Source organism: Camelus ferus, chromosome 4 (assembly GCF_009834535.1).
Source record: "Camelus ferus isolate YT-003-E chromosome 4, BCGSAC_Cfer_1.0, whole genome shotgun sequence".
NCBI classification, from domain to species: domain Eukaryota; kingdom Metazoa; phylum Chordata; class Mammalia; order Artiodactyla; family Camelidae; genus Camelus; species Camelus ferus.
In genome coordinates, this window is record NC_045699.1 from 57495465 (window position 1) to 57521724 (window position 26260).

Consider the following 26260-nt stretch of genomic DNA (forward strand, 5'->3'; position numbering starts at 1 on the left):
ACAACAGCCGTCCCTTAATCTGGTCTCATCCTAGCCGGGCACCCCCTGGCTCATTTCAGCCCAGAAGGAAGGATGCCCCAATGCTCTGTTGGGGGAGGAGGCAGGAGACACTCAGAGGGGTTCTGGGAACACGGTAGATCAAGGGCTCAGTTCTTCTCAGTCCTGAGAACCAGTCTCCATCTGCATGTCATTTATGCCAGACATCTTTATTGGACAGCAGTCCTCCAGCCGAGCATGAGTCAGACGTGGTTCCAGACCTCAGGGCACTGAAAGTCCAGTGGGGGACATCACCAGGGCCATAGACATTATAATGGCAAACCACTGAGCTCAGGACATCCCTGAGTGAGATGGGCGTGCAGGAGAAAGGTGGACTAAAACTGCCAGGACCACGTTCCAGGGCTGCTCCCATTTGGCCAACAAGCCTGTGACATGGCTCATTAAGCCCATCTCTCCCCATCAGCACCCTTCTCCCCTGGGTGTGCCCAGAGCACTGTGCTTCACCAGTCAACTGCCCTGTCTCGTATTCCTTCAGTCCACACCATTGCCTTTTGGAGTGGGGCTCATTGTCCGTTTTTACTCATGAGAAAACTGAGTCCTGGGCTGGGGCATGCAGCATGGGTTCTTGCAGCAAGCCAGTGAGTTTACCCCAGGGCTCCTGACTTCTGGGGCTTTGAGCCTCCCGCACAGCTGAACCGTGGCCTCTGTCTTGCAGGGACTGATGGGAAACATGGGGGAACCCGGACTGAAAGGTGATAAGGTGATCTGAATACTCCCTTATTGCACTGTGTTTTATCTGCATGCGAACCCTCTCCGCCTCGACGCTGCTGCTGATTTCTCTCCAGGTCCACTCCCCTGCACTCTACGTGCCTCCGCTCTGGCCCCCTGAATCTGTGCTCTTCATCTTCTTCCTTGTAACTCTGGGTGGGGCCCAGGCAGATGGTTCTGGAGGTATGCAGACCTTGGCCAACAGAGCGTAGGGGGCTGTTGAGGCACAGGGTGGATGGTAGGGCAAGGCAGATCTCCAAATTTGGAGAGCAAAGCTGAGGCCAGTGTCTGGGATTTGAGGCCAAAGCCAAAGAACACAGAGGGTGGGGATGCGGAATGGAGGGACATGGTGCTGAGATGACAGGTCCCAGGGCAGTTGTGATTTGGGGTCCAGAGACTCCCTCCCAGGCACAGGAGGAAAGGAATCCACACAAACTGCCAGGATTGGAATTGGGAACCCATTCCTGGAGTCTGAAAACGCAACCGAAAAACCAGGACGGGCCTCTGAGACCCTGACCTGCTTTCCTCCCAGCTGCCACCGGGAGGCCACCCTTACAGCCCTGCTGCTGAACTGACCCCGTGCCAAACCAGAGCTGGGGTGGGTAGGTGAAACCTCGGGGCCCAGCGAGGGGCAGCACCTGGCCTGGGCCCTGCAGCATCTGAGTGACAGAGACACAGGGGCTGCAGGGAGCAGTGCTCCTGTGCTCTGCCCTCTGGCCATCTTCCTGCCCTCCCCGCTCAGCCTCTTGGAAAACCAGGCACCTCAAGGGGATGTGGGAGAGCTTTCGCGCAGCATCCAGGTTTCCACAAGCCTGAGCAGATAGGAGCCACTCAGCTGCTCCCGGGCCAGGCTCCCTCTGCACCTGTCTCCAGATGAATGTCCTTCTAAATGTGAGGCACAGGAGCAGGTACCAGTGCTAGGCACCCTTGGAGGGCTCTGCGGGGATTAACCCATCCATCTTCCACCCCGCTATGAGATAGAAAGCTTGTCGGGTGCACACCACTGGTAAGTAGTGTCAGGATTCGAACCCAGCACTTGTCAACAGAGCCCTCAACCACAAAACAGGACTGAGGTCAGAAGGGCAGAGCTGATGAGGCCCTTCAAGGTCACCTCCTTCAATGCCTATATTTCACAGCTGGGGAAACAGACCCAAAGAGGAAAGAGATGCATCAAAGGAAACTTGGTGATCTATTGGAGCCAGCCCAGACCTGGGATCCTTAGAAGACTAGAGCCTCTGGGCTGAAATGGGCACCCTAGATTGTCTTACCCACCCCCCACTCCTAGGTACCTGGCCGCGCAGTTCTAACCCCAGTCTTCTCCATCTGTTTCCACCTCTCCCATCTCTTCCCGTAACGCCCAAGCCTCCAGCTGCAGCTCCCCTGCCTCCGCCACTCTGCCCTCTGGCCCTGCCCTGCTGGCTGCTAAGCCCCCTCTTCCATGGCCCTCCCGCTAGAGATGCAGGGGCTTTCTGTTGGAGGCGGGGGCTTCCCCACCGCTACCTGTTTACCCTGTGGTTTGAGTCATCGGCACTCTGGAAATGTTGAAGTCATGGATGAGGGGAAAGGAAGTGGGGGAAATAGGAGTGTAGGCTGGGAGCTTTTTATAGGACCTTTGCAGAGCTGGCCTCCAGCTCACTGTTTCTTCAGGAACATGGAAATAAATGTGTTACATAGAACTCAGCTGGCTTGCTGACTGGTGATGCCTGGGGCATTTAGAGATGTGAAAGCTCTGGAAAAAAAAAAAGAGGAGGAAATTATTTCTCTGCTCAGAGTTCTCAGGAAAATCAAATAAGTCTTTGGGGTTGAAAAAATGCAAAGAAAAGAGGAAAAGAAAAAAATTCTCTTTTTTGCCCCTTTGGCTGGGGAGGGGTATTAAGGCTGTGGGGAGCTGGGTTCCGATCAGCCCCTCTTCATCCTCACCCCACCCCACCAGCCCTCCCCTGGGATGATGGAGCCACCCCTTGATGTTCTGTGGTCATGCTGTGTAGAATCCCAGACTGTCCATGACCCAGCCTGGCCTCAGTCCCACTTACAACCCACCTGGCTCCCTCTCCCCACGTGAAGTGCATTCTGGAACCAAGGGTCCTGCTCCAGGCCCAGCTTTCTCCAGATCCATTGCCCTGATTTCTTACATGCCTTTGAACATTTTTTTTTTTAAACCATCTTACTCCTCCTTTGGCTATTTAAAAAAAAATGTTCCGTGGTTCCTAAAAACCCTGAGATATTATACAAGATTTTCCAAATTGGAAAAACCAAAGTAAGTTAAAAAAAATTTTTTTTAATTAAAAAAAAAAATCTGGCTTTTGTTCTACCAAGGAAGTTCTGCTGGATCATGGCCTTAGCTGCATGACCTGGATTCTCTAAGATTCCCCATTCTTCCTGGGTTTTTCTTTCTATTCTTCCAACTGCTCCCAGGGCTGTGAATGTTTTCTGAGTCCTGGGGCCAATGTACCAACATGGAAACCTGGAACTGATGAGGACTGTGTGTGATGGTTCCAGCTCCAAGGAGAATGTCTTCCAATCTGGTTCTACGACAGCTCATTTACCAGGATGTGGCTGAATATAGGGAGGGAGTAGAGGAACCCTCTGACAGCCAGAATCAGTGGCACCAAGCCCATGCAGTGCGTCATCCTGGAGAAGAAACGCCCAGACCTAACTCGAGGCCCGTTTACTCGCTGTTTACACGTAGTCTGAACAAACCAGGCGCTCTGGTTTCTCATGCTATAGCTGATTAAAAGCAGCGAATTAGAAGTAGACTGAAGCAGACTGTAGGCTTAGAAACTCCTACAGAAGGAAGAAATGACAGCTCACAGATCTGGCAGTGAAAAATACCAAGCAACAGATGCAATGCCTCAGAACCCACTGTGGTGTGGGGCCCCGGTCCAGGCTGCACGCTCCTCTGTGTGACATCAATTGATGATGAAGAGGTTGAAGGATCAAGACACAGTTCCTTTGACCCGCAGGGGTCAGTTCTCCAGGCAAGGCTGGGTGACATCGGGCAGTTTAGCTTCTGTTAGTGGAGTTCTCAGCCACCTGAGCAGCCCCAGGCAGACCTGCGGACAGGCCACAGGCCGACTCTGTCCCCCCAGGGCCCGCCTCCCCTCCCCCCAGGGCCCACCTCCCCTCCCCCCAGGCTCCTCCTGGCTGGAGCAGGGTTGGGGACTGCCCTTTTCTCTACCAAGGCTGCTGCTGGTCAGATCCACTTTGGGAACAACCTCGGCAAGGCTGCACCTTGCCAGTGGGTCTGATGTGGGGGAGGCTTCCGGAACCCACTGTGGTCTCCATCGTAACCTTCTTTGCTGGTGTGTATTTAGGGTGAACAAGGGGTTCCAGGTGTGTCAGGAGATACCGGATTCCAAGGAGACAAGGTAATTGCAGCAGGTTCACCCCCTGCCCCCTGCTCTGCTCTTTTCTGGCTCTTTTTTTCCCCAGGGCCCATCAGGGGCCAGGGGCCACCTGCAAGATGGCTTCCTCTCACGCAGTACTGTCTTCTCCATCACTCATCTGCCCTCTCATTGTCTCTTCCCTGGACTTTATAACAGCCTCCTGAGTTATTCCCCGGCCCCAGCCTCTTCCCTCCCAATCTGTCTTCCTCACCGCCACAGAATTGTTCTTCTGAGGGGCCTAGCTCTGCTCTGAACTCCCAGCCCAGACATGGCTCCCTGCTGCCCCCAGACTGGAGTGCTGGCTCCTCACCCCAGCCCCCAGGCCCCCAGGCCCCCAGGCCCCCAGTGCACAGACCCCTCTGACTCTTTCCTGCCCCTTGCCCTCCCAGGCCTGTGCTCTGGCCCCACTGACCTGCCCCCTGCACCTCAGGTTTGCACACACTGCTGCCTCGCCCAGCACACCCTCTGCCCCGCCTGTGCACGGCCCAGCCCTGCCCCACCTTCCAGAACCCCACATGGCTGCCATTTTCTCTGTCTGCTTCGGGAGTGGCCGTTTCCCCTCTGAGTGCCCCTCACCTGTGGCAGCATACTTCTCCCCTGGTTGAAGGGGATTTGTGCTCAGCCCCCTGACAGATGGCGGGTTTCCTAGGATAGGGCCTCCGACTGGCCCAGATGAGCTCGGCTTAGGGTCCTGCACAGAATGGTGATCATTCAGGACACGTCCAAGGAGCTGGCCTGACTGACTGACTGACTGTTGAAACCAGGCAGCCTGCCGAGGCCGGCTCCTCTTTGCCGATGTCCGGCACCATGTGGCCACATCTGGACCTCACTCAGCCAGTCAACGAGGCCCAGATGTTGGCCAGCGCTCCCTCTTCCTCTCCCCTCCCTCCTGGCTGCCCTGTCCTGACCCAGCCTCGACGTCTCTGGGCTGCCCCTCCAGCCAGGCCCCAGTCTCCAGGCTTGCCAGGCATCAGGGGCACTGCAGTGCCTGCTGGGGGCCCCAGGGTCCCAGGTTCCAGCATGACCCGGTGAGGACAGGGGCTGCTGCTTCATCTTTGCATCCCCAGGGCCCAGCCCACAGAGTTGCCAAGCTGGAGCTTACAAACAGAAAGAAGGGAGTGGGGAGCTCGTCCTCCCCCTAAAAGTGGATGTCCTCCAGGCCTCAGGCTGGCAATGATGACCATGCAGCTGTTCCTCTGGCCATTTCTGGTCCTCCCTAACCCCAGCTTGCTCTGCGTCTTTTCCAGGGGAGCCAGGGATTGCCAGGGTTCCCGGGTGCACGGGGGAAGCCAGGGCCTCTGGTAAGTACCTTCTGCTTCATAACCCCCAAACCTCACACTCTCCAAATGGTCATGGAATGTGACCAGAGGCTCCTTCACATCCAGGATCTCATTTCCTCCTGCAGCAGCCCAGGAGGCAAGTAGAGCAAAGCAGAGATGGAGATTCACCCATTTTACAGATGAGGACACTGAGGCCCACCAGGGCAGGAACACACCCAGCATCATAGATAGGCCTCAGTCACTGGCAGAGCTCTGGTGAGAATCCAGGGTTCCCAATGCCTTGTAAATAATTATTAATAATAGCAGTGGGTATTGTTTATTTATTGAATGTTACTACAAATCAGATCCTTCCTGTGTTATATGACTGCCAACAACCCAGAAGTTAGAAGATTATTATTGCTCCCATTTTACAGATGGGGAAAGTAAGGTTCCAAGGTGAAGGACTTGCCCAGGATCCTGTGGCTAGTAGGTGTAAGAGAAATAGATAAACAACAAGGTCCTGCTGTATAGCACAGGGACCTGTATTCAATACTTTATAATGGCCTATAATGAAAAAGAATTTGAAAAGGAATAAAAAATAAATAAGTGTAGGAGACAGGGTTTGAGCAGCAGCTCCTTGTAGTTGTCTAAGCAGATTTCATTCATATTCTCCTGAGTTTTCCAACCACCCCCTGCCAGGGGGCTAATACAAGGGTTTGGGGGAAGGTGGGCCCTCACTTACCTTTGAGTCCCCAACAATCTCTTCCCTTCCACAGGGCAAAGTTGGAGACAAAGGATCCCCTGGGTTTCCTGGGCCGCCTGGACCTGAGGTATGTGACACCCTATTTCTGTGTGTCTGGCTGCAACTGGGACTGGCTGTTGTCATTGGGAAACTAGGGTCTCTCCCAGAGATAGGGAGAGACTTGCCTGAGGTCACATAGCAAATGAGAGATGAGGCTGAGAATATCAATCCCTAGGCCAGTGATCTTTTCCTTTCTGCCTCTGCACCTCCTGGCTTCCCTAGGGGCTCTCCCAGGCGGTAGGGCAGACGCTGGCCTCAGACACCCTCCCGAGCTTAGTGGCTACCTTTACAGTTCCAGAGAAAAACCTCAGGAAAGCCCTCTGAGCTCTAAATGCCTGGCCCCTTCATGGGAGCTCTCCACACTCTCTGCCGTGGAGTTTGAAGCATCCAACCCCTCTGAGCCCTGGAACCTTCCCAGCTGCCCACAGCCACCCTGGAGAAGGGCAGGGCTCAGGGCTCACAGACATGGGGAAGCAAGAGGCAAATGTATAAAATTCTGCTGTTTGAATGGAGAATGAGAAATAATGAAGGATGGATAAAGCAACTAACATACTAACTCTGGTTGAGACTCCTGAGAGTCTGATACATGTGGCCGTGAACACAGCTATGTTAAACATTCGTCCCTGGCATTCACGTATAAGGGAGGGGGACGGCTGGTGGAGCCCTTTTGGCTCTGCCCCTCCAAGTCCTTGTCCCCAGTACTGGGACCAGCTCTGGAGAATAGGGTGAAGAGTGCTAAGGCTATTGCCAGTCTTAGGGGGCCCAGGTCAGCCCAGCCCCCTTCCCCCGCCACCACACCTCCCGGCCCTGGGGCCTTGTTCCTCCATGAGGTCTTAGAGACAAAAGTCTGGCCCTGCCAGGTTCTCCAGACCCTTCCAAAGATCACTCCTGGTATCGCCTGGATGGATGAGGGAGTGTTTCCTGAAAGCTACAAGCTCTGCTTCCCGCTGTGTTGACTTTGGCCGTGACACAGTCCTATCTTTAGACAAATGGACTTGGCCTCTCTTCCATGGCCCTGATTCCTTCCCTTGGTCACTGTGGAAGAAGACTTTTCTGAGAGTCTGGGTTTCCCAGCAGTCTGGCCAGTGCGGGTGGAAGGCCTGCTCCCTCATCTTTATCAGGCACCACTTCATGCCAGGAGGCTGTGTGGTATCTTCAGGATGAGAACTGGTTGAATCGCCACCACAACCACGTGAGGGGGATGCCACTACCCCCATTTTACAGATGAAGAAACTGAGTCACTGAGCAGGGAAGTGACCTCCTCAGGGTCACTCTGCTACTTACAGCAAATGAAGGTCTTTATTTGCTCCTTGGCTTCCTCCAGGGCCCCTGGGCAGATGTAGGGGTCTGCCTCTCCCGTCTTTGTGTTCTGTTTGGATTGGCTGGCACCCTATTCAGAAGGTGGCCCTGCTCAGCTGAAGTCAGAAGCTGATGCGCCTGTCAGCGCCTTCCTTCCTTCCGGAGTCTTTGCCTCCCTCCTTTCAGAGACTGTGGGCGGAGCTCCAGCTCTCCAGCCCCAGCATGAATTAACTCTTTCGCTCATCAGTGGATCTGATCTGTGTGAGCACCACCATTTTATCAGCATCCTGAGCTTCAAGCTCTCCATGGAAATAGGCCCACCCCAGGCAGACTTGTTTTCCCAGGACACAGGACCCAAACCCTTTCAGAATGCAGATTTTTACTGAGTGCTTACCGGGTGCCAGATACTGAACTAAATACTGCACCCAACCTACTGTCTTTAAGCCTCAGAACAGCCCTGTTAGGTGATGGTATGGTCACCGTTTCACAGATAGGAAACCGAGGCGCAGAGAGGCTTAGAAACCTGCCTGAGGTCACACAGTGAGTCAGTGGCAGAATGGGACTTTGAGCCTCTCAATTAGAAGAAAAAGACATCAGGGCTTTGGCTTCCTGTGTTAGCTTCAAATTCGGGACGACTTTTGCCTTTGCTAGTGAGAAGGGTGAGAGGATGTTTGAGCTGAAATTTTAAAAAGTTACCAAAAGCTCAACAGGGGAAGGGAAAAGAGCCACTTATGAAGGCAAAGTGGGAGAGCATTTTTGGTCTCAGGGATTCAGATCTCAGGCTTTGGTTTCTGACTCAAAAAAAAACTGAGTCGTGGGTCTGCCTTGAAAACAAATGGGGTTCTAGGCTGAATTAACAGAGGTATTACACCTAAAAGAAGGAAGGGGATGTTCTCATTCTGGCCTGTGCTGGTCAGTTCACACCTGGAGAAGCATGGGTGTCCTACTGATCACCAATGATGGAAGCTGACCAGTTGGAGACAACCAGACTGAGGGGCCCTGGGCCCCTGAGTAGAAGGCGTTGAAGGGACAGGGAAGGGCAGGCTTCTGGGGATGAGGTGACTGGTCTCCTAATTGTGTAAAAGACCACTGTGGGAAGAAGGACCCCTTTTGCTTTGAGGGTCCCTGAGGGGCAGCATGAAGCTGTTGTAGAAGGGAGGAGGAGATTCTGCTCCATGTCAGGAGGAAGCTTCCATGAACAGTCATCCATCAGGAATAGGCCTGGTCAGGGAGCAATGAACCCTCACTGGTAGCACGGGGCAGAGTCCAACACACCTGGCCAGGATGTAGCGGGGACTGCAGCTTCGGACATGAGCTGAGACTTACTAGATCAGTGCTTTTCAAACGTTTCAAAGTCACAACAAACCTAGAACATAAGCATACCTCCAGGATACCTGCAGTCAAAGGATGGTCCTTCTCAGAGCAGAGGGTGCCTGGCTCGAGGCCCTGGCTGCCCAGGCTCAGGACTTGGGAAAGTCTACATTAGTCGACCGTGTATGTGCTTGTTCCTGTGTTAAGATCTTCCTTCCACTTAATTTTCTCAGCAACTCTCTGAAGTGTAGGGGCTGGTACCAGGATCCTTGTTTTAGGACCAAGAATGGTCCCTTGCAGAATGGGATGGAAACCCGGGTTGGTCCCCCTCTTAGCATTTCCTTTCATAGTACCTCAGGTGACCCCTGCTCTCTTCTTCCCTTCAGGGTTTCCCCGGAGACATTGGCCCCCCTGGGGACAACGGCCCAGAAGGCGTGAAGGTGAGTCCCTGCCCAGGGTGGTAGCTACTGCTGAAGAAGCTGACACCTGCGGAAACCACAGGCCTACAGGGCTGGCTTCCTGGCTTGGAAGCAAGGCAACCTTGCTGGCCTGTGTTGGAGATGGAGGTGCCGCCTCTGAGATCCCTTTTTTTCCCTTCTCCCCAGGGTAAGCCTGGAGCTCGAGGCCTGCCGGGACCCCGTGGGCACCTGGGGCCCGAGGTGAGACCGTCTGGCCCTGCCCCCTGCCCATCCCTCCAAGCCCCCAGCCTGCTCTGTCCTGGGTCCTGGAGGCCTTAGCTGGGGGCCAGGGCCCCTCAGTCAGGAGACACAGCCAGGGCCACCTCAGGCTTGCCTTCTAACTCATCCTTACAGCCTTGCCCCGTGACCCTTCCAGGGTCCTTCTCTGCCCCACTCTGGCTGGCAGGTCACTCCCGCAATGGCACCCCCATTGCCCTGGGGTCTCTCTCAGAGCCACTGCCACTGCACCTGCTTATAGTAGCACACTTTATTGGGGTATTGATGTGGGAGGGTAGGAATTGTTGGCTCAGGTGAGGCCGTGAGTCTCAGGAAGGTGAAGGGACTGTGTCCCGTCCCATGGTTAGCAGCAGGCAGCATCAGATTCAAACCTGGATCTGCTGAGCACAAAGCCCATGATAGACCCTATGCTATAGCTTCTGGGCTCCTGGGAGCTACCTGGGGACCTTCCCAGGGAATGGCATGACTTGTGCTGCTAGTAAGTGGTCGAGTGAAGATTGCCTTATTTACTATTCATGACGAAGGGGATTGACAAGTTCTCTGGGCCTGTTGGAGCACCAGCTGGAGGGCTGTTCAGCACCCCATGGATTTTTCCTGTGCACAAGGCCCTCTACCATGCACCTTGGCTCAGGTCCTAGGGCCCCGTGACACACAGCCCTGGGTGATGGTGCAGGAGGCCCAGACTCACCATGACCACAGGAAGGCGTCTGGCTGACATGGATCCCTTCTCGGGCTGGTTCTGGGTCTGGCGCAGGTCCCAGCATGGGCTCTGGGAACTGCCACGTGGGGTTGCTTTCCTGGAAGCTGGAGGGATGGTGGCTCTGGAAGGGGCCTCTTGGTTAGGTCTGGCATGCCGCTGGGGGCCGGTTTGGAGGCTGCCTGCACATGCAGGAGGGCCTGAGGAGTCTCCGCCTATGGGAAGTGGGAGGGGGCTGGAGGGAAAGATGGTACCAGCCCCGCGCTTTTATCTATACTCACAGTACCGCTCAAGCAGACCCTCAATACGCCTGCCATTTGCTCTTATCTTCACTGATGCGTTCATCCACTCATACGTTCATTCAGTCCTCCACTGGTTCCCTCTCCCATGCCCTCCTCCCTCACTTCATGCACCACACACCCACTAGGCCCTGGGCATACCCATCCTGAGTGATGTTTGAGGGGTGGCTTCAGAAAAGAATAAGAGATCATGGCTCTCCTCCAAGAACTCAGGCTAGTCATCATAGTTTAGGGTGACCCTCTCTGCCCTGCACCATTTTACAGATGGGGAAACTGAGGCACAGTGAGGCTGAGGTCTGCCACCGAGTAACCATCAGAGCTCAGAAGACAGCCTATATCTCTGAGCTGCAGTCTGGGGCTCCCCTCCCATGGCAGATGATAGGGTTTGACTTTCCTGCCCAGCAATACCACCAACCCCGGCTGGTCACATTCAGATGGTACTGAAGCCCCTGTGTGGCCTGGCCTCTAGGACTCTGCCCTGGGTGGGGTCAGGCAGGCAGCCCGGGTGCCCTCTTGGTCCAAGGGGGTTCTCCTGCAGCCACCCCTTTCCCTCCTAACAGGTGAAGTTCTCCAAGACTCCCACTGGATTAACTTCCTCCTTTTTTTCTTCTCTCCTGACTCTAGGGAGATGAGGGACCCATGGGGCCACCAGGGGTTCCTGGCTTGGAGGTGAGTGTTGCTGGCCTGGGGGAGGTGGGGTTTGTTGTGCTGAGAGAGCTCTGTGCAGGCGGGCAACATCTGGGTGGTGCTCTTGAGAGAAGTCGCCAGTGAGGGCCTTGGGCCAGCCAGGGAGGGGGCTAGGACAGACCCCAGAGGAGAGAGCCAAGACGCAGGAAGCTGACTGGCTGTTCTTGCCCACCTACTGTGTGCTGCTGCTTTGTGTCCATCTTCATTCATTTGATTTTTCCATGAAAGAGGCACCGTCTTTCTTCGTTTCATTCAAGGCCATCCAGGCTCAAAGAGCGAAGGATTTAGCCCAGTAGCTCACAGCCAGGAAGTGAGCATGCCCTGCCTGGAACCTAACCTTGGTTCTCTCCACTGCACCAGGTGGCCTTCCAGAGCGATTCCATCAATCAGCAGTTTGTGAATATTTTGGTCTCGGCACCTCTTTACGTTCTTAAAAATAATTGAGGACCCCAAATGCTTTTCTTTGTGTAGGTCACATCTATCGATCTGAGTATTAAGCCTGAGAAACTGTAAAAGTTTTTGTCAATTCCTTTAAAATTAGTAACACTCCAAGATTAACGACACACATGTTTCATGTTAACAAAAATAATAGTTTTTAGAAAAATAGGTGTATTTTCCAAAGAAAAATAATTTAATGAAAAGAGTGGCATCGTTTTACCATTTTTTTGCAAATCTCCTTCATGTGTGGCTTAAGAGAAGTCAGCTGGGTTTTTCAGTCTACATTCCATCTACGGATGATACCATGTGTCATGTAGCCTCTGGAAAACTCCACTTACATTCATGAAAATGAGTGACACAGGCAAATGACATCTTAATATTATTATGAAAATAGTTTTGACCTCATGAATCTCCTCTGAAAGGGTCTCAGGGACCCTGAGGGATCCTCAGACCACACTTTGAGGACAACGGCATAAACCATTCCCCTGTGTCCTTTATCTTCTGTCTGGTTCCATCCTTTTCCTCTCTGCTTGAAAGCAGGTTTCATCATCCCCATTAACAAACACGACCAGCCGGGGAGGCGAGACTTCCCGAGGTCACACAGCTGCAGACCTTCCCTGCATCCCCATGACAGCCGGCAGCCTGGTGACCTCAGGGCTCTGAGTCCCTCCTGACGGGGCACTGTGGCCCTCCCCTCCCTCCTGGCTTCACTCACTCACCTCTCCCTGTTACAGGGTCAACCCGGCAGAAAGGGGTTTCCTGGAAGGCCTGGCCCAGATGGCTTAAAGGTGAGGGGACCTGGAAGTGACTGGGCTGGGGAGAGGGAGGAGGGAATGCCTGGGGAAGAGAGGAGATACGGGCAGCCAGCCTCTGAAGCCCTAGGATGAGCCCCGAATCCCTGACCTGTTGTGAGAAGGACAGGAAATTGTCCCCATTTATCAAAAAGTATGGGTAACAGAGTGGAACAAAAGGACATAATCTCAGTGTCCTTGAGCACTGGGGTAGTGTTCAAGTAAGGGGTACAGTGCAGTCACCGAAGATGGTGTGCTGCAAGGTTTTACAAGACGGGAAAATGCGTGTGCCTTCCGGGGGTGATGATCGGGGTGAGGAAGCAGGTCATAAAGCGGAACCTGCAGGATGCGCCCGCGGTGGGGCTGGGTGCACCCTATTCCCGACTGCTCCATGCAGAGGCCGGAATGTGGACGGGGTTATCTCTGGGTGGTGGGATTATGGGAGATTTCCATTTTCTTCTCTAGGCTTCTATATTTTCCCCATTAGGTACCATAAATCTGCATTTCATTTATTAACAGTTCTAAGTTATCAGAAAAGAACTGGCGCTAGTAAAATTGTATGATCCTCAACGCATGGGCAGCTTAATGGCTTCCCAGGGACTCCCCTCGAGGGATGGATTTCCCCAGCTGTCCTGGGCAGGGATCCTTAGGCCAAGTTTACATCTGGGCAAATGCACAGAGGGTTAGGGCAGAGCCAGGGGGCCCAGGCTGTCCAAGTCCCCTCCCCCCAGGGGAAATGGTCCCGTGTCTGTGTCTGTCTGGCCCCTCTGGGTGTCTCAAACATGAGGCCTTGGGGAAGAGCTGGAGGGGAAGCTGAGGCTCAAGCCCGGATTGCTGTGAGCCACATCCATTTGTGAGCCAAACTCCTGGCCAGTCCAAGCCCGTGTCCTGGCCTCTGAGGTCTCGGCTTTTCTCCCTCAGATACCGGCTGGGTTTCTGTGGTGGAAGCAGTGACGTGGCCTGGCTGGATTTATCCCACGGGTCTGCTCACCAGGACGGCTGTGGCTGCCTAGGGCTCAGGAGCCACCCCAGCATGGGATAAAGCTGACAGACAAGGCTCCAAGAGGCCACCAAGCCTGAGAGTTGGAAATAGCCTCGGGGACCAATGAGTCTGATTTTCCTTATTTGTATCTGGGGAAGCTGAGCCCCGAGCTGGGACAAGACTCACCAAAGTCACTTGTGAGCTGGTGGCAGAGTGGTGGTGGGTTAGGTCCAGGACCCAGGTGCCCTGACTCCCCAGTTCCGTGCTCAGCCTGGGTGGGGCAGCGTGGTACAGTAGGAATGGCGATTTCAATCAGTCAGACCAAAGTTCTAATTCTAGCCGTAACCTTCAACTTGCTGTGTGATCTCGAGCAAGTTACTTCACCTCTCTGAGCTTCAGTTTCCACCTCTACAAAATGCAATTGGTTGATGAAGGGCCCAAATGAGATACAGACATCAAGTGCTAAGTAATCTACAGAGAGAATGGTGACTAGAGTCATCTTTGGGGCCAGAAGTTCTGTCCCAATATCTCTTGTCCCTGCCATTTGTTTGGAGTCTCCAAGACCAGACTTTGGAGTTAAGTTTCGGGATCAGCCTCCACTGGTGGGAACTAAGGCCAGTCGGCTGGGATGTCCCCCTGGAGGCCTGTACTCCTGTCGCCTTGCCCATCCCAAGTGACCTTCTTCTGTTTCTCCGCAGGGTGAGCCAGGCGATGGTGGACGGCCGGGGCCCGTGGGCGAGCAGGTGAGTCAACACTGTCCCGGAGCATAATGACTCCCTTTCCTGAGCACTTACTCAGTGGGAAGTGCTCCTGAGCACCACCTCATTTCATCCCTGTGGCAGCTGGAGAGATAGGTTCGTTCATCTCCCCCTTTCATTGATATGGACCGACGCTGGCTCTGAGGGAGGTGAGGTCATTGAGTGAGAAAACCATGAACCTTAGTCATGATGGCTGTTCCCCACGGCCTGACTCTGCAGATGTGTTGGGGGCATTCGCCCAAAGACGTCACATGACTTTGCTCCCAGAATGTGAAAGCTGGAAGAGCCCTTAACAGTTGCCGCCCGTGCTTGATTTATAGACAGGGAAGCTGAAGACCAGAGAAGCAGAACCACCCCTTGCCAGGGCCTCTTGGTCCAGGCATCCCTAAATTGGGAGAAAATGGGATTCAAACCAGTGGCACTTCTATTTGGGGAGCCAGGCCAAGGTCTGAGGAGGAGAGGAGGTTGCAAGTAGTTGTTGAAAAGGAGGTTGGAGCACCACGACCTTCAGTATCGAGGTCCAGGGCCCTTGGCGCTGGAGAGCAGCAGCTCGGAGTGCCAGGTGGATGACAGGCCTTGTCCCTCCTCCGCAGCCTGGCGCCTCCTGAAAGCTTAACCTCTGGGCTTGTAGGTCAGGTCACGAAGGTCGTAGTCTCCTCCACTCCTTTAAAGAAGGACACCACCCTCTGACCCCTGCAAGGGGCTGCCTCAGGCTGGAAGGAGGAATGATGCTGGGGTCCCAGAAGAATTTATCTCTGCAGAGAAACACCATCAGTGGCGTGAGAGTCACACACGATGAGCTTCCTCACCAGGCCTGCAACATCTGTTGGGGGAAAGAAAGGAATTAAAGCAGGAGGAGGACTGGATTTTTGAAACCTTTCCAGTGTCATTCGAGCGCATTCTGTGGGAAGCCCGGGAGTTTGGAAGGGCTGCCGCGGCCTGGATGTATTTCCTGATTGGAAAAAAAAGGCAATACATTCAGCAAATTTAATTTCATAGTTATGCTCATGGTAGGGCCCTCGGGAAATAGATACTCAGAATCCTAGGATGTCAGGGCACAAAGGGTCCCTAGAAATCACTCTCTCTTGTGCCTTGGATCCCTTTGGCAGGCCTGTGAAGCCCAGGGACCCCTTCTCAGAATAGAGGATTTTTAAATGCATTAAATAGGAAACAAAGGACTGCAGAGGAAATCAATCATATTGAAATACGAATATGACAGTATGTTAAAATGTGGTCTCATGGGTACGCTGCTTTATTCTTGCTTTAAATAACGAGATCGAGAGGCAGGTCCAATAACGACCTCAGTTTCGAAGTCTCTGCAGCCGTGGCTGTCATGTGACACGTAAATATCTGTGGCCGGTAAAGATGCTGCGGGTTTGTTGCCTACACTCATAGTTGAGGGAAATGCTAGATTTCAACTAGAGGTTGGTGAAAATAAAAGTTGTCATTTTTCCCATTCAAGTTCATGGACCCCTGCAGTCCATCCACGGAGCCTTACGGGGACCCCAGGTTAAGAACCCCTGGATCCTAGTCCATGTTGGCAATCTGGTATCCATGGAGAAGAATGGGCTTGACCAGGATGACCAAGAATGGTAGTGGCAAAGCTGGGGCCAGGAGGAGCGGGAACCCTGCCAGGGGCAGCCCCGGGCCCACTTATTCGGTAGAGCCCTCAGCTAGCTGCCCAGCCTGCTGAGCAGGAAAGAGAGACCTGTCTGAGCCATGAGACAGGGCTGGAGCCTGCTGGCTGCCACTAGGCACCCTGGGGTGCCACGCCAGCTGTTCCCTTGGCCCCCTCCCAATGTGGGAAGGAGCAGGCATTTCCTGTTTGTGACAGAATCAGAGGATTCCCCAGGAAAAATTAAAAGGACTTCCTTATAATCCTAGCGTCAGCTACATTTATCAGGCATGTGTTAGGTTCCAGGCTCTGTGCCAGACACTTTCCATACCATCACCTGCAGTTCCTCCAGCAACCCTACGGCAGTAGGTACTATGATCCCCATTTTGCGTATGAGGAAACCAAGGCTTTGAGAAGTTAAGTAATTTACCCAAGGTCTCCCAGGCAGTAACGTGGCTGTCAGAGCCCAGGTGGACACTCAGTTCTGCTGGATTCCCAAAACCTGCCCTGAAAGGGCTAAAAAACCCTTGACCTTCTGAGCTCTTACAGTTTTCTAACAGCTGGCTAGAGTACAGCCAGCCTGCCAGGCCCTGTCCTAGGTGCTGGGCACACAGAGATAATCGCCAGGCATGGGCCTTGCCTTTAAGAAGCTCTGTCCAGGGGGAAGCCAGGCATCCAAACACCTCACCCAGAGATGTCTAGTCCAGCAGAGGACCCATGACCCAGCACCTAGCAGAATGTCATGAGAGCAGGGTGGGCCTGAGAAAAACTCCCATAGTCGACAACAGGCCTTTATCTGTAGCTGGTGTGAGGACCGGGCCAGCCTTTCCCCCCAAACTGGGGACTCAGGTCCTGCCTGTGCAGTGCCCTCTGTAGGCGATAATGCTGCTTCCTCTCCCCACCCCTGCCCTCCATGCCCTCTTGCCAGCTGAGGAGCCACCTGTCCCACAGCTGTCAGAGCTGCTTCTCCCCCAGCCTCGCCAGGTGGAAGTCCTGGGCCTCTGGGGCGAGCGTCCCTGGACCAGCTCCACCCATGGCACAAGCCAGGCCTGTCTGGATGTTCTGGGACAGTGCCCCCAGGAGGGGTCCCGGTAGGGGGAGGGGGCACTCGCTGTATGGCCCTTTTTCATTAGGCTCTTGTTTGGCTTCTTGTTCCTGCCTGCCTTCCAGGACCCAACAACTCATAAATTTAAAGTAGCTATGAAATTTCTGTTTCTCTGGGCCAGTCGGGCAGGGGCCCCTTAACAGAGCAGTTTTTATTCCCTTTACTCGGCATCCTCTAAATGTCTGACTGCTCCCTTGTGGGCAGCTCAGGCCTCTGTCTTAAGCCCATGCCCTTTTAAAATAAATTAGAATGGGATAGGAGGAACTAACATTTATAAAGTGCCTATAAGGGCTGTGCAGTATCGCCGGTCCTCAGAACAAGCCTGGGGGGTAGGGGGAGCCCTTTATCTAAGTCCCCTCACTCCACACGTGAGGCTCACAGAGGCTCTGCAATTTGCCCAGGGTGCACAGACCTGAATATTGAATGATGATGTCATAGATTAAGTGTCAAGTATAGGGCTTGGCCCCTCCCCCGTGCCAGCTGTTGTTATTAATATTGCTATCACCTTGAAAATGATCTAATTAACTTTTAAAGTCGTTGTTGCAAAAGTCGAATACTTGGTTATTTTCTGTGACTTATTAGCTGTGATCTCACACCTTGTCCCTCACCGCTCTCACCTCATACTTCAACCCTGAAGGGGCTCTGAGCCCAAGGCACAGGGCACCCCATGTGTGGCGATGGTGCTGGGGTGCCAGGGAGATCTGTGCCCTGCTCGTGGCCACACGCATTGCAAGGACAGGTGCATGGGGTTTGGAGCCATGCTGATCAGAGCTGAATGCCAGGCTCAGCTGCAAGACACACGTAGCCCTGGTCTGAGCTGCCACTTTAAAACTGTCTCTGGGCCCCACAGAGCAGACCCTTGGAACAGGGTGCAAGCGGGGTCTGGACTGGGAATTGCCTGTCTTGCTCCTCCAACTAAGCTCCTCACCCTCGCTGAGCGTGTGCGTGTCTGCCTGCTCAGGGCAGCCGCGGGGCCAGCAGCCACCTAGAAGAACCCTGGAACGCAGAGACTAGTTATCACCCAGTGGAGTTAAAAAGAGCAACAGGAACCACAGTGTGTGAATGTGAGTGTGTGTGTGTGTGTGCCCTTTCAGAAAGGAGAGGAAGCCTTTCACAAGACAGTAAAAAGGCCTCCACTTCCCAGATTTCAATCAGGTCTTTTGGCGAAGGCTGTGAGGGTATTTCTATCCTGCCAGCAGGTTCGTTTTTTTTTTTCTTTGAAACAGCCCCAGAGCCCTGAAAGATGGGGACAGATTTCTCACAGGCAGCCCTCTTCCCAGCACAGCTTAAGGGCCGTCCCCCACCCCCAACCCACCCCTCAAAACCTCCCCCCCCCACACCCCCTCCCCAAACGTGGCTGCCTCCCAGCTTCTGGCGCGGGAAGAATGTTTGGCGCTTCTAGGGATGCTGGCAGCGGCCCCACGGCTTGGCTCGGAAATCAGAACCATCTGGTGGAGTGGAGGAAGTCAGGACAGTGCCCAAAGAGAGGCAGCTCTGTCCTCGATGGCAGCCCCGCGCTGGCTGGATTACCAGGCACGGGCAGGAGACCCGGGAGACAGGTCCAGAGGAAGAGAGAGGCAGGCAAGTTGCCTTTGAAACTTAGCACATCCCTGAATTCACCTTCCTTCCTTCTTTCTCTTGCTTTTCTACCCATTTCCTATAGGGACTTCTGGGATTCATTGGTCTGGTCGGGGAGCCAGGAATCATGGGAGAAAAGGTAAGTTGTGTTGGAGGGGAGATCTAAGCAAAGAGAGCTTGTGTTTAGAAGTTTTAAAAAGGCGAAGAGGCCAGTTGCCCTGGGTATTTCAGACCTCGCTTCCCTGGCCTTTCAGACCCTCAAAGAGCCACATCCCTTGTCGCAGCATCCCCTGGGACTGCATCCCTGCCCTCCTGTCAGCACCCCTGAGCGCAGTTAGGTGTCTGTGTGACAGCCATCGACGTGGCCTGGGCTCTCACGGCCTGCATGCTCGCACTGCACAGCGGGCAACAGAGGGAGGTAAAGATTCGTTTTTCAAAAAAGGAGCCCCTTACATTGCCTTGTTAATCACCAGCAACCTTATTTCACAGACCCAATTACCAAGGCTCCAACAGGGGAGGTGACTTGCTCAAGGTCACCCAGATGGGAAGTGGCAGAGCTGGGATTTGAACCACCTTCAGTGCCCATGGCCACACTCTGCCTCACACTGGCTCCCAGCCCAAAGCATGTGACTCCCTGTTTCCCACTGTGGGTGCTGGAGGGGAGGGTACCTGCTTTCCTGTGTAGGGCTTACCTGATCCTCAGGCAGGGCCCCTCGGGGGAGCCGATATTATTCCCATTGGATAGATGGAAAGACTGAGGCCCTAATCTGGCCCCACCTAGCTTTCCAGGCTCATCCCGTGCCTCCTTCCTTGTCACTCCCTCTGTCCCAGACCCTCTGACCACCACCACCACTTTCTTCTCCTCCTCCCTCCCTTCTTCCTCTTTTTTTCTAAATTTCACTTTTTAAAAAAGTAATTATACTCATAAGAATTTGCAAAAAAAAAAAAAAATAGCACAGAACTGTCCTGAGTACCCTCACCCTGTTACCTCTGTGGTAACACCTTCGATAACTTCAGTGCAATATCCAAGCCATCTCTGGCCTTCTTTTGTTGCTTGAGTGTTCTGTGTCCCTCCTCAGCGTAGCCCATGCTGTTCCCTTGGCCAGGTACACCGTTCCCACTCCATCCTCCAGCCTCCATCCTCTTTGCCTAGGTGGCTCTCCGTTATCCTTTAGCTCTCTCAGGTCACACAAGACTTCCTGAGGGAAGCCTTCCCCACCACACCTCTGCACCCAGGTGGACCAAACCCCCTATCAAAATGCCTTGGCTCCGAGACCCACTCCCTCACTGCACTGACCCCAGTTTGCATCTGTTTTGGTGATTTGTGTTCGTCTCCCCGTTAACACTCTGTCTCACTCCATGTAAGCAAGGTCTGTCTGTCTCTGACCCACCATTCAGGGTCTCAAATATCATACCGGGTACATAGTGGATGCTGAAGAAATGTTTGCTGGCTAGGTGGATACAAGAAACAGACCCTCAACAAACAGAGCCAGGATTCAAACCCCGAGCCCCATCTTCCAGCCGTAACTCTGGCTGGCACCCTTCCTCTCTGCCTAATCTGTCTGGATTGGTCAAGAGAGACTGAGTTACATCTCTGATTCTCCAGCATCTCATCTAGGTTTGGGCAGGGGGTGGGGAGACTGAAAGAAATGCCTTCTATTGCCAACTCTGCCTTACCAGGCCCAGCCCAGGGGATGCCAGGCCTAATGGGGACCAAGGATCAAAGGGGACAATGTATTTAGCAAATCCCTGATGAGGACCATCCTTGCTCAAGGGAAGCCCATTGTGTAACGTGCTGCAGTGGAAGCTGAGGCCTCCCAGGGCTTGCCAGGGGTCTTGGCTTCTGCAAAATGAAATCCCAGGACCCTTGGGTGATGTGGCTATAGAACTTGGACAAGTCCCATCCCTCATTAGCCTCTGGAGGGCCCTCTGCACCTGACTCCAACAGAGCCACCCCACTACCGTGACCTCCCTGAATTGCTGTCTCCATCACAGGGTGACCGGGGCATGATGGGACCCCCAGGCGCGCCCGGACCCAAGGGGTCGATGGTAAGGAGCAAGTCTGCATCCCCTTGCCCTCTCCTGTCACAGCCGTAGTTACGGCTCTGCTCTCCTCTGCCTGCCTCTGTGTACCCCAGGCATTCATGATGACCAGCTCCTTCTCCCTCCAGGAGGCCTGGCTGCTGCCCGTGTGGCCCTGGGCTGGGGCTGAGCCGGCCGAGGCAGGACTGCAGGAGGAAGAGGCACCTTCCAGAGCTGATTCCTTCTTTTTCATCTCTTTCTTGGTAGGGTCATCCTGGAACTCCAGGTGGTGTTGGGAACCCCGGAGAGCCTGGACCTCCGGTAAGCAAAGCCCTCATGTACGCTGAGCTCAAACCCACTGTTGAGTAACGTGAGGAGTCCAGGTCTCAAAGTCCTGGCACTGGACTCAAATCCCAGCTCCCTCACTCCCTGGCTATATTGCCAGAGTGGATCATTTAACTTCTCTGGGCCTAAATTGTGCTCATCGGAAAAATATAGAAGATAATCATGGTCATGATAGTGTGGGTGCGAGGGGGAAATGAAACCATGCAGCTAATGTTCCTTACATAGGGATGCTCATTGCAAAGGAGTGTCATGGCCATAAGCACCACTATTGCTTTGTTATTTCACTCGGGGGGGCGGGGGGGCCCAGACTCAGGTGCCCCTCCCACTCCCCCTGAGGGTGAGGTGGGGGTAGGGGAGGAGTGGCTCTCATCCAGAGCACCTGGAGCTTCTGGTCCCTCTACCTGTGCTGGTCGAGGACAGAGGGATATGAGGCAGGGCACTCACTTCAGCCAAGGCTGAGGCTCAGGGCTGGGTGCCCACTCTGGGGAGGGGGAGGGGTGGGCTTCAGGCAGGGAAAGGGTGTAGAGGGAGGGGTCGGGAGCAAGCAGGATCCCGGGGCAGGGCTGGGGGATGATGAGTTCAGGCTGCCCAGGTGCCTTCACCGGCCAGCCTGAAGGGTTCTCTGGGGTCTGACGAGGGAGGGAAAGGGAGCCTTTGATGGTTTGGACCCAAGGGAAGTGCACACACACCAGTTATCTGAGCCAATTAGGGAAACACGGCCCAAACTTTTCCATGCACCTACTGTTTGCTGCTCCCATGCTCAGTCCTGGAGATGCAAAAATGATTAAACAACAGATCCTGCTCTTAAGATTTTGACTGTCTGGTATAATTGTTCTCTCACTCATTAATAGCCCTTTACTGAGCACCTACCATGTACCAGGCAGTGCTAGGTGCTGAGGAGGGATACAGAAGGGCTAGCCCAGGGCAGGAAGCCTGGACACATAACCATCATCCAAAGATGGAAGTCCTAGTCAGTGGGTGGCCCTGTCAGCCCCCCACAATCGTTTTGGTGAGGTGGGGAACTCACTGTGCAAAGTTGGGTTCTGAAGCTAGCACTCTGGGCTCCTGATGGCATATTTTACCCCTGTTTGCAAGAAGGAGGAAAACCTACATCTGGCCTGGGGCTGGAGGGACTGGTTGGCAAACTGAGGCATAAGCTGAGGGTCCCAGCCCATCCAGCCCAAAGGCTGCTGGCCCACCTCCCTCCCCAGTTTTCACAGGACCTGAATACCAGGGCCCAGCAGACACTTCTGGAGGTGGAGTGATTGGAGCCCATCAGCATAAGAGGTGCCCAGGGTAGGGCGGAAGCCAGAGAACAAGGATGCTAGGGGTTCATCATCAAATTCTATCTGTGCCCCTGGACCTTGACCTCCTTGAACCTCAGTGTGCCCATCTGTCCAGAGGGAGGAGGAAAGCCTGGAAAGGAGGTGTTAAGACAAAAAAGAAGGCCAGTGGGAGGTGGAAAAACAGTGTGGACGTCCAGGCCAGTATAGAAGGAAAGTACAGGCCTTCTCTGAATCCCCTACCTCCGAGGCACCACTGACCTCCTTGTGCCATTTCCTCAGTGCTTCCATCTGTTCAATGGGTTGGCTCCAACTTAGTGAAATCAGGCAATGAGTTGCAGCTTTCAGATCCCAAGCTTGCCATTGACCCTCCAGTGTCACAGTGTGGACCTGGACCCTTGGATCTCTTGGGGCTCCTTTTGGACAGCCAGCCGCCCCAGTGTCACTGGGGAAGCAGAATAGCATGAAGGTCCAGAAAGCTTCAGAATCAGACACATGTGAGTCCTGGATCCTCCCTTACTAACTGTGTGATTGTAGACAACATTTATAGCTTCTCTGAGCCTCAGTTTCCCCATCTGTGAGTCGATGTAATACCACCTTGGTTATGAGATTGTTGTGAAGAATAGATGATATTGTGCATGATGTAATGCTTAGCAAACTACCTGCATAGACTAAGTGTTTCATGAATGGTAACCATAGTAATTACTATCGCTATTTGTTGGCTATGGTAATTACCACTATTATTAATAAGACTATTACTATTAAACTGACATTTCTGATGATACTGTTCACATCTAATTGGCATTTTCCACTTTTCCAATCACTTTAACATCCGTGTTCTCTTACAGTCCACTGAGGTCAGCCAAGGTTACTATCTCCATTATTTGTTGGGGGGATGGTCAGGTTGTGGGGCCCCCAGTTTCTGACCTCCTCCCCCTTTGAGAGAGCCAACAGTGACCCTTTACTGAGGACCCTCTAGGTCATTTCATTTTCCCAGCAACTCTAGGAGGCAGAGACTCTTCTTATACCCATTTTATAGATGATGACATGGAGGCCCAAAGAATTTTAAGTCACCTGCCAAAGGTCACAAAATTAGTAAGTGGTGGAGTTGGGATTTGAACCTAGTTCTCTGGGGGAGTAGTCTGCTCTTTAAGGCACTCTACTGCCTCTGAGCTGAGACTTGGCTCCTGAAATTTCCCAGTGACTCATTGCATACCTTCTGCAGTCTGAGATCCCTCTCTAAAATGGCCTGTTCTCACCCAATCTTCATGTTCTCCATCATCCGGGAGTCAGATCTGTCTTTTTATTGGGCCAAGCTGGGGTCCACACCCTGCTTGCTCTGCTGACAAGGGGTCGGGGTGGGACCCAGCCCCTCACATCAGTTTAGCAGTTGGAGGGTCTGTACCCCTTGAGGCTCGGGGAAGAGAGAAATAGGAGCGGAAAGAGTTTTTCCTGAAGCTCCAAACGGAGCTGGGCCTCTCCCTGACATTCGGAGAGGGGATGAGGCCGCCTCTTCTTGAAAAAGGAGCACGCCCAGTCTGAGAATCACCACTGAGCTGGGAGGCTCCTGAGCTGTCCGAGGAGTCCTTGGGCAGCGAAGGGGTGAAGGCGCAGCATGACGTGTGTAGCTGGGGCTGGAACCCGGGGAGGGAGACCTAGCCACAGGGTGGGCGCCTTCCTCTCGTCATCTTCTTTCCCTCCCTTCCCACCCTCTGTGCTCTTCAGTCCTTCCTCTAAATCCCTGTCATCAGCCTGCCTCGGGCCAGGTGCTAGGAATGCAAAGAACAGAGCCAGCCCTGTGTTTTCTTTCCCTCCCTCCCTGTTTCTCCCTTGTGCCTCTTCTTGTCATTCCTTCATCAAACCGAGATAACCACGGAGATAACGGGCCATCTTCCTGTCTTCCCAGGCCAGGCCCTGCTCCCTTCTCTTGGCCTCCCTCCACCCCCACTCCTCTGCCCAGGCTTTCCTCCTCCTCCCCTCCCCCTCCCTGACCCTCCCCCCTCCCCCCATGCTTCCTGCTCCCCCATCCCAGGGCCATGGACTGGTTCTGCCCCGTCTCACCACCCCCCACCCCCCGGGCTCTTTCTGCCCTGGTCAGAGCCTTCTGGACGCTTTCAGGTAATATTCAGGGTCAGAACTTGGGTCACCATATTCTCCTTGTGGATGGAGAGAGAAAAAGGGACATGGGTGTTGGAGGAGACTTTGTCAGGAATGTCTTCATAGCTTCTGGTTGTTGATTTTGAGATAAAGAAAGAAGCGGCTCATCCAGCCAGATGCCTTTCCCCCACTGCCAGATTCCCAAGGCGCTGACTCCTGCTCAAGGTGGCAGCTTGTCGGCTGCTTCTCCCCGGGGGGCGGGTCTTCCCACTGGGCGAGTCCTTCCATCTGGAGCTGCTGGGCCCAGGAGGGGCCTCTCCTGAGCAGCACTTGTCTGCGGCTGCAGGCCCAACCTTTACTTTACTGGTAGTCTTGCTCCCTGAAAAAGGGCGTCTCTAAACTCTTTCTCCTCCCCACAGGGTCCTCCAGGATCTCGAGGTCCACCGGGCATGAGGGGAGCAAAGGGACGCCGGGTAAGTGGGGCCCAGCCCCCAGGGACTGACACTGGCTGGGGCCACTTGCCAGAGAGATTAATTCCTGGTCCTTATCCCCTGCCCAGCCCTGACATCTATGACTTTCACAGCATCGGGCAGGGTTCCAGGCTCATCCCGGGTCTGACTCTGGGCATAGGACCCCCACCCATCTTTTCCATACCATTTCTGAGCACCAGGCCTTGCCATCCAGTGGGCGTGGAGGGCCTCTGTGGTACCAGTGCTTTGTCCATCCATGTGTTTATTCACCCTTTCATTCAGCCACCATTTATTTAGTACCTCTTCTGGACCAGCCACTGTTGGAGGCTTTGCAGATACCTATGCAGAGAATAGGATGGCAGGACCCTGGCTTGGCTTCATGGTTCAATCAAGTAGGTTAGACAGTTACAGGGTCATTAGTGTGTTGATGGTGGAAATCAACAGGCACCTCGCCTGGACAGGTTACCAGAGAAGGCTTCAAGGAGAGGGTGATGCTTGAGCTAATGCCAGCTTCCAGGCAGAGGGAAAGCCCTAAGATGAGAAGGAGTCATGTGTTTATGGTTTAACAGAGGGATGAAGAAGGGATGAGACCAAGAATTAGCAGGCGTCGAGCCAAGCAGGGCCTCAAACACCACAGCTAGGCTTATGGGCTCTGCTTCAGGGTAGTGGGGAGCCACAGAGGGTTTAAGCACGGCTGGCCTGAGCACAGTAGCCAGAGGTAATCACTAGTACTTACTATGTGCCAGGCACCGTCTATCACTTACGCTGACTCATTTAATCTTCAACACTACCCTGTAACATTGATGCTTTTCTTATTCCCATCTTACAGAAAAGGAAACTAAGGCACTGAGAGATTAAGCCACCTGCCTCAGGTTGCACAGCTAGAATGGCAGAAGTGTGATCTGACCCCAGGGAATCTGACTCTTGTGAATGCTGAAGGCAGGGAGGGCTGACGGAGTGGCTTCCTGCCTGCTTCCCGCCTGGCCCAGGTGCCAGGCCATGCAGCCTTATGAAGAGAAAGCAAGAAGGCGCAGGTGGAGCCGGCAGCCCAGGCCTGACATTCAGGCTCATACAGGGGATCTGTGATGCTTATTTGCTTCTTGGCTGGATTTCAAGTAGTTTAAAAATTTCCCCTGAACCAGATGGTCTGAGCAGTCAGCCTGGGAGAGGCAAGATTTAGTGGCATTCCTCTGGCCTGGCAGGGCCCCTCCCAGTGCCATATCCTGGTCTCTTTGAGTGGCTGAGGCCCGTTGGCAGCCGGGTTCCACCTTGACCCCCTGCACATTTCCTCCTGCCCCAGGAAGCCAGACTAGCTGGACGGGGAGCTGTGTTGGCCCAGGTCCTGCCCCCTACAACCTGCCACATGCAGAGGCTCAGGCCCCCATTGACTCACTGAGCTCCCCACAACCGTCTTCCCACCCCTTCTCTGGCTGTGGCTTGAAGAATGTATCTCCTGCTTGAGGAAACCCAGGCTCTCAACCACATGAAAGTCTCGGGCTGAAAGGGGAGCTTTGGGAACACAAGCCCCTCCCCGTGCTGGGTCTGGAAGGAATGAAAAACCTGTGGAATCGGCCTC

At 53.8% G+C, this 26260-nt stretch overlaps 1 protein-coding gene across 5 annotated transcripts in view; it reads left to right on the forward strand.

The window, feature by feature from the left end:
• Window positions 1-26260, forward strand: part of COL27A1 (collagen type XXVII alpha 1 chain) — a 142390-nt gene that overhangs the window by 67482 nt on the left and 48648 nt on the right. For 4 of the 5 annotated variants that reach the window (XR_004319439.1, XR_004319438.1, XM_032478264.1 and 1 more), the window contains 13 exons: window positions 713-757; window positions 4080-4133; window positions 5399-5452; window positions 6187-6240; window positions 9209-9262; window positions 9428-9481; window positions 11138-11182; window positions 12373-12426; window positions 14110-14154; window positions 18553-18606; window positions 20463-20516; window positions 20757-20810; window positions 24634-24687. Coding sequence is in view for 3 of the 5 variants with exons in the window: in XM_032478264.1 (XP_032334155.1) it covers window positions 713-757; window positions 4080-4133; window positions 5399-5452; window positions 6187-6240; window positions 9209-9262; window positions 9428-9481; window positions 11138-11182; window positions 12373-12426; window positions 14110-14154; window positions 18553-18606; window positions 20463-20516; window positions 20757-20810; window positions 24634-24687 (675 nt within the window). In the remaining 2 variants the exon portion in view is untranslated. The remainder of the gene's footprint in view (window positions 1-712; window positions 758-4079; window positions 4134-5398; window positions 5453-6186; window positions 6241-9208; window positions 9263-9427; window positions 9482-11137; window positions 11183-12372; window positions 12427-14109; window positions 14155-18552; window positions 18607-20462; window positions 20517-20756; window positions 20811-24633; window positions 24688-26260) is intronic. The other variant, XM_032478266.1, reaches the window with a different exon arrangement.